Source organism: Teleopsis dalmanni, chromosome 2 (assembly GCF_002237135.1).
Source record: "Teleopsis dalmanni isolate 2A chromosome 2, ASM223713v2, whole genome shotgun sequence".
NCBI classification, from domain to species: Eukaryota; Metazoa; Arthropoda; class Insecta; order Diptera; family Diopsidae; genus Teleopsis; species Teleopsis dalmanni.
In genome coordinates, this window is record NC_051847.1 from 66,691,386 (window position 1) to 66,699,741 (window position 8,356).

General features: G+C 25.0%; 1 protein-coding gene across 1 annotated transcript in view; it reads right to left on the minus strand.

Moving 5' to 3' along the window:
* The window catches only part of LOC119674755 (protein dead ringer-like), a 162,226-nt gene extending 155,757 nt beyond the window's left edge, over positions 1 to 6,469 (minus strand). Inside the window, exons 1-2 of the mRNA XM_038085910.1 lie at positions 6,354 to 6,469; positions 5,837 to 5,952 (exon numbers count right to left, since the gene is read on the minus strand). Coding sequence (XP_037941838.1) covers positions 5,837 to 5,914 — 78 coding nt within the window. The 5' untranslated portion in view covers positions 5,915 to 5,952; positions 6,354 to 6,469. The remainder of the gene's footprint in view (positions 1 to 5,836; positions 5,953 to 6,353) is intronic.
* Positions 6,470 to 8,356: the final 1,887 nt, after the last annotated feature.

The following is an 8,356-nucleotide window of genomic DNA, read 5'->3' on the forward strand; positions in this document are numbered from 1 at the left end:
TTATAGGCGCTTTCCGGTATGGCTTTGAGTTCCCTCTGCGAATTCTGTTTTACGTCTTCTATGGATTCAAAACGCGTTCCTCTGAGTGGTAATTTGAGGTTGGGAAACAGGAAAAAGTCACACGGTGCAAGATCAGGTGAATACGGTGGCTGTTCGATGGTATTTATTGAATGTTTGGCCTTAAAATCGTTGATAATGTTGAACAAATTGAGGTGAATCGGAACAAGCCGGGCGTTGACACGTCGCATACACAAATTGTCCACCAAAATCAAACGAGCCATCTCACGACCGATGCCTAGCTCTCGTGCTATCTCTCTAACACTCACATGAGGATTTTTGAACACGATTTCCTTTGCCTTTTCAATGTTTTCGTCGGTGGTAGAGGTCGAAGGTCGTCCAGAACGCGGCATGTCTTCGACGGTCGTACGACAGTCCTGAAAGGCTTTGTACCACTCATAAACTTGAGTTTTCGATAAAACTGATTCCCCATAAGCCTTTTGTAGCATTCGCAACGATTCTGCACACGAAATTTCGTTCGAAAAACAAAATTTGATGCAAACTCTTTGTTCAATATTTTTTTCCATTGTTTTTTTCGAAACGCACTACTGAGGTGAACTGGTTTCAACAGCTGCCGTAAACGAACTGTCTGACAGATCGCGCTCATTTTTGGCATAGTAATTAAGGACAGTGCTGCCAAACTACATAAACTTAAAATATCGAAAAATATACAGCGCGCGAATTTTAAATGAGAATTTCCGAAAACTTTTCGGTCACAATGTATATATAATTGTGAAAATGTGTACTTACAATTATAAATAATAAAGTTGTTAAAAGATTAAATGATAATCGCTTTTAAAATCCTAAACCAGCTTTTCAATAATAACTTTTATAGCAGCCGTAATTTTTTCTTTAAGAGTAGCAAAAAAATACTCGCAACTTACGAAAGTAAACATGTGAAACAACAACAATGCTCTTAAAACCTTCAGAGTTAGGATTTACTCGTAAAAATTTTAACATCTTCAGTTTTAGTGCAGCCAAATTAAAAATCTCTCTATTGTGAATGTCACTGGAAAAATGTTGCAAAATTCCAATTATTCGTTAAAATCGCATGAGCATTTCGTTTAGTGAGAAATTCAAATAAATATACAAATTAATTTAAATTTATAAGATAAAAATGCTAACCATTTCCCTACTAATATTCATTTTGTTTTACTTTATTTAAATTAAATAATTTTTAGTGCTTACAATTTTTTATTTCGTATTATGTACCACACAACCAACAACATATGTCAAAAATAAACCAGTTAATGCTGTTTTTGTACAGCTCTGAAAGAAAAAAAATTACCGCTGATGTAGTTTCATGGGAATAATCGGAATACTGGCATTAGGGGTTTGTGGTGAATATCTCAATATTTTGCAGGCAATTTCCTTATTAGGAAGTAAGGAATTGTAAACTTCACCAAATTAGGTAAAGAATCTTATTAGATTTTTTCGTAATTGAATAATTTCTTTTGTCATTTTTTCTAGGAGATAATTATTTTTGACATTAAAGATATCTTTTACGAGTCGAATTAATGAAAAATTTTTCATTTCAAAAATATACACCAAGCACATTAAATAACTATAAGTTTTTATTATTTTATTTTTATGGTGTTGTTATTTATATATAGTTCTATATGTATATGTAGTACACATTAATAGCAGCCCGTCTCGTAAGAGTTCTTGCTAGCAGAAGCCTAAAAACGTTAGCTAACAAAACTTCAATCAAAGAAAAGATCTTCATTGAACTTGAATATTGTATATTGCCGTACTAATAAAACAGGCAATATTCTAAATATCGACTCTAGTGATATAACACAGACACAGTGGCGTGCAATCCTCTTTAAAAATTTTCTGATAATTTAACACTATATATAAATAATTTTTTTTTAATTCAATATTTTCATATTAATTTGAAATTAGTTCTCAAAACAACATTCCCCTAACACACCACTGTTTTCCTCCTTAAAATTAATCTCTACATACACTGCTAAATCGACAATTAAAGATAAGAATCACTAAAGTAAGGATTTGGTGGGTTATATGAGTGATAATTTCCCGTTCCGCATCTGACCGGTGAAAGAAGTTCCTATCCAATCGACTGCCTCACGCTAGAAAATTTAGAAATAAACGAAGTACCGAAGTACGTGAAAGATCTTTTTCGTTGCTAACTCATCCTAACTGAGAAGAAGATAATCAGCTAAGCGACTGAAGTCAAAACTCACAGCGGTTGAAGATTTCTTGATATCATTTGGTTATAAGAACTTCCGGCTCTGAAATTAGCAACCAAAATTTTATCAGAGCTAAAGCTTAGGTCTTGACTTAATTACTTTGTACTAGTCACGTTGCCATAGAGAGTGCATGAGGAACTGAGTAATTTTAAACATTTCTGTCAAAACATATCTGAACTAAGTGCAAAATGTTATAGACAAATACTTATATTCCATATCACAAAATTATAGAACGAAAGCCGATATTAAAGAGTAACATTAGTTTATGGCTAGCTATATTACATCTGATTAATTGCTAATTTTTAAATAATATTTTAGGGGTATTCATGATATAATGTAAGGAAGTCGGCAAAGGAGTAACATAGTAGAAGTGCAAAGCAATAACAACAAAATACATTTCGAAGACATGAATTTTATTATTGGCATTTTATAGTGTTACCGTGTTACTCGGCGCTAGTTACTCGAGATCGTGAGTACCCCAAAATAAAAATTTTAAATATATTTATTTATATTTTTTTTAAATTTGATTTCTACTCCAGCACTTATTCTTATACTTAGTTTGCAATAAAATTTGTCTTGTAAAGACATTATTTGGATAAAATTTTGTCTGTGGATTTTAAAAAGCGTTAACTCAAGCCAAAATACGGTCCTTTGTGATATTCGTAGCCCGTAACGAGGAGTTGACATATTATATACAGTACATATCATACTCATGACTTTTATTATTATTATAATTATATTGTTTACTTATTATATGATCGTATACAATATTAATTTAAAAAAATATACAATGAGAAACTGTTTAGAATAATTAAAAAGTATCTGAGCATTATTTTTTTAACTAGAAATTAAATAAGGTTGTTTATATAGATTAATTAATATTGATTGTAATTGCCGGCAACCTAGGGAAGTAAATTAATAGGAATAAGAATTAAGATAACAAATTCGCATCTAAATAGAAGTATGTACATCTGCATTTTATTGTAAATTTGAATAATTGAATATAAAAATATAAATAATAAACTGGACACCTAGCACAAGGTAGGTGGTTTTAAAAAAAATACTGAAAAGTACTATTAACAAATTTTAATTAAAAAAATATAACTTAAAATTATTCCTTAATAAAATCTTTGGAAGAAAATAAAATTAGTTTCCAATTTCACAACAATCTAATATATCAATTAGATTCACGTTTCATGACATTAGTATGGGTATGAGAGCTACCAGATGTAATCGATTTAACCTCTTAACATCACTGATTCTTTTTAGACAATTAACTACTGGACAATTAACTACTTTTCTAAACATAAGTAACTATAACAAACACATTGGATGAGTAATAATTTAGAAGGATGTCAAGAATTAATTACTAAGTTTTTTTTGTTTTTTTTTTAAATAAATACCAAAAAAATATTAAATAACAGTTAAAAAATTTTCATTAGAAAATAATATATATTAACTATATTAAAAAAATTTTGGGTAATTTAAAAAAAAATAATCTCAAAAATATTTTTAAAATAAATGAACTTTATATAGATATTCTTTTAAAAAAAAAAGATATTGAAAGTAATAATATTCTTTCAAAAATATTAAAAAATGGGAAATATTTCCCGAAGGTATAAATAAGACTATATATACAATATATAATTACAATGTTTTAAATAATAATTTAAAAAAAATATGAAAAGTACTCTAAAGATGCCTTCGATGATAATTAAAATATTGAAAATTTATTATATTAAAAAACAGTTTTTAAAAATAAAAATTTAAGTTTTTTTAATCATAAAATTCGGTTTATAAAACACAAGAAATTAATTGAAATTTAATTCCTTTTTTAAATTGTTATAAAATGTTCTGTTTCTAAATTAACAAAATTTTTTTGCAAACTAAATTAAAACTGTTTTTTAATGACAAAACAATGATATTAATATTAATTAAATTAAAATTAATTAAAATTAATTAATTAAAATTAATTAAATAAAATTATTTTCTATTAAATTTTTTTATTAATTTTTTTTAAATTTCTATTACTTTGTTTTTTTCCAAATTAAATTTAAATTATAAACCTTTTGTGAAAAAACAATGAAAACAAATTATTCTAAAAAAATAAATTAATAAAATTATAATAAATAATTTTTGAATTAAATTTCTTTTTTAAAGTTTACTGTTTTTAATTTTTTTTTTTAATTTTGAAAATTAATAAAATAATAATTAATAAAATACTATAATTAATAAAATTAATAAAATAAAACCTATTGTGACAAAATAAAACATTTTAATTATAAATTAAATTAAAATTACACTAAAATATATAATAAAAATATATATGTGGTATTTTAACTAAAAGATAATGAAACAATTAATTTCAAAATATTTTTTAATAATTAAAACAATAATGACCACATATTTTTTAAGAATAATTTTGGTTTCTAACGAGTTAATTCGTCATTAGTTAATTAATACACTTTTTAAAACAATTTTTGTTTTTCAAAAGATTTTATTTGACCGATATTTTGACTATGTTCTATAACCACCATCATATTATCTATGATGATATATTTTGCTATGTAATGTAACAAAATTTTATTATATATTACACAAAAAAAAAATAAAAAGAAAATTTTCACGTTATAATAACATTATGTAGTACCCTGGTGATGACTATAAATTATAGTCGAAATATCGGTTCAAATAAAATCTTTTGAAAAACAAAATTTTTTTAAAAATTGTATTATTTAACTATTGACCAATTAGCCTGTTAAAATACAGAATTTTTATTTAAATATTTTTTGTTATAAAGCTTTTTCGAAAAAAAAACAATAAAATAAATACTCATTTATTTTTAAATTTAATAAAAATAAACAAAGCAATAAAAACCCTATAAGCTTTAAAAAAAAAAAGAGTAATTTTTCAATTAAATTTCTTTATGAATTTTGTTAACAGTTTATTTGTTTTTCTATAGTTTTGTAAATTAAAAAAAATTTTTTAAACTTTTTCGAAAATATTTCGATATTTTTTTTGTGATTTTTTTTCGAAAAAACAACTAAACTGTGGTGCTAAGCCTTTTTTATTATTTATCGCATATGGGTAGATCTTCTTTAATGTTTTTTAATAAAACAAAAAAACATTAATTTTTAATATTAATATTAAAATACAGTTCAACTTCTATAACTCTATGTACCTTTTTGCAAAGAAAGGGTTCGACTTATGGAGACTGAGTTAAAAAATTTTTTTGTTATTGTATGTAATTTGCTCTCTAAACCCTGCTGCATTCTATTTAGTTCGAGTTATAAAAAATTCAAGTTATGAAAATTTGACTGTATTAATATTTTATAAAAATAATAAAATTTTTCAACGCCTTCCATAACTTTCTATTCCTAAAATTAAGCTAAAAACGGTGCTATACCAGCTTTTTGGTTAATTTAGATTTCTATAGACATGAGGATAAACGTATATACGAGGGTACTATTTACAATTCTAAGAAGTAACATTTATGTACATAGGGAAGAAGGAATTTATATATTTACTTTTTTTTTGCTAATTATTTTTGTGAATAAATTCCTTACCAAATCGTCACCTAAATCCGAATCGGCTTGACTTGAACGAACGCTGCAATCCATTGTGTTTAGTGCATTTAATTGCATTTATTGAAAAATATATTTTTCTCTTCACAAATGAATTTCTTTTATTTTTGGAATGGTAAAATTAAAAATTTATAATTTAATCAAATTATTTCTCTTTCGTATTATTTTTGTAAAATATTTTATATAAAAAACTGAAGCGCAAACATTTGACGACAACAACAACAAAAACACACACTTCATCTGCACTTTGTTAATTGTTATTTGCTTAATTGCTTGATTGCAGTGTTTCTTTGCTCTCTCTCTAGTCTACATAGGACGCATTTTAATCAGCATTAAAAAAAATCAACAACAAAATCAAAAACAATTGTTTAGCATAAAAAGCCTTTTTGTTTATTTGGAAAGTTTACATTTTTCATTTTTTTGGTTTTCCTTTTGTGAATATATTTTGTGTAACAAAAAAATTAAGCCAAAAGTAATTAAAACAAAAGCAACAACATACCAAACCGTTATACATAAATTGCATATGCAATGCTGAAACGAGGAGACAAACACGTTCTTCTTGAAAAAGCGCCGCTAGGTACCGTACGAAATACTGTTTTTTATTGTAAAAATTATTTGTTTTAAAATTTTTTTAGTTAAAAGTTTTTAAGTATTATTTTTGTTTTACTAATTTTTTTTATTTTATTTTAATAAACAGAGTTTATTTTTTCTTAATAAGTTATTACATTTAATTAACACTGTTGTCACATATATATATCAACATATAAACTTGTTGTACACATAACATTTAATAAATTTAATATAAAAGTTTAATTAAATCAATCGCAAATCTACAACACATCCACTTGAACACTCGTCCGACACCGTTCCAACATACACGACGGTGAGAACTAAACTAAATAAAATGATTATAATTGAATTGGAATTCTGAAATGAAACAGTCCTTCTTTTTCTTCCAATTAAAACAACAACAAAAACAACACGAACTCGTGTATCAACAACAAAACACATAACGATTGCCTGCTTGAACACTTAGCAGCAGCAGCACCAGCAATAGCAACAGCACTAGCACCAACAAATATCATACCAGCAAGATATCAAAATTGCTATTTTTGTTGTTTATACTTTTTTTTATTTTCAATTCAATTCAATTTGAGCATAGGAGAAAATATTATGGTGCTAAGCGTGGTGAATTTGTTTTTATCGCAACAAATGTATGTTTCATATTCATTTTGTTTCGCTCAAAAAACTTAATTCTCTCATTTGAAAAATTGTGTTGATGCTTTTATTGTTATTTTATATAAAAACCCAAAGCTGCTTTTCGTGCTGTATGCTGCTTAGTTTTTTACATACAAATTAAACAAAAACAAAAAGGCAAAAGCAAAACGACAAAAAGAAGAAAAAAAACAACGCATCAAGCTACAGCAACATGTTTTATAAATGATAAATGAGTATTTTTTTACTCTCCCCTCAATTAAACAAAAACAACGCTGTACACTTGTATGTGGCAGTTAAATACAATTTCTTAGCCAATCCGAGACCGTCTCTTTTTCAGGTGAAATCAATTCCATTATTTCAATATAAAAGAAATTGTGCTCTCTTAATAAATTTTTGCATCTTCTCATATCAATACAATACGCCCTTTTACCATTACAAAAACTATGGTCTTGTATATGGGCGGGTTTTATTTTCTAATAATTCAATTGAATTATTTGATTGTGTTGCACACAATAGTACAGACACAACTATAATTTTATATGTTCCATCACAATTAAGCCAATCTGATTTGAGCAAATTTTCATATCAAACGACGTTTCAAGGCAATTATTATATAAATAAAATTATTTCAACTGCTAATTGAAATAATTGGAAAAAACTGATTGGCTAATTAATACGTTTTATTTATTTTTTTTATTATTTATAACAGCTAGAAACAAGATAAATATAATAATGAGAGAGTAGAAACAAAAATAAAAGAGAACTACTTGATATGTTTCTTTATAATAAGCATTGAATCATTTTAGTAATAATTCATATAATAGTAATAAAAAATTATAATTAATATTTAATATGTATGTATATATTTGTATATACTATGTATGTATGTATATACATAATATGTATATACTTATGATTACATTTTTTTTTTATTAATAATAATAGCTATAAAAAATGTAAAGAAGAGTCGTAATGTGGTATATACTAAAAAATATTAAATATATTTTTAGTATATAAAATATTATAGCCGTATATAAAATCTCTAAAAAACTTTGTTAAAAAACCAAGTTGAGAAACAAATACAAAATTTAATAAAAAATATAAATAATATTAAATTTATATTTTTTTTGAGTTAATAATAATAATAATTATAAAAGATTATAATAAATACATAACTTATATATACATATTTATTAATAATAATAATTATAAAATATATAAATAATATTAAATTTAGATTTAGTTTTTTTTTTCAGTTAATAATAATAATTATAAAAGATTATA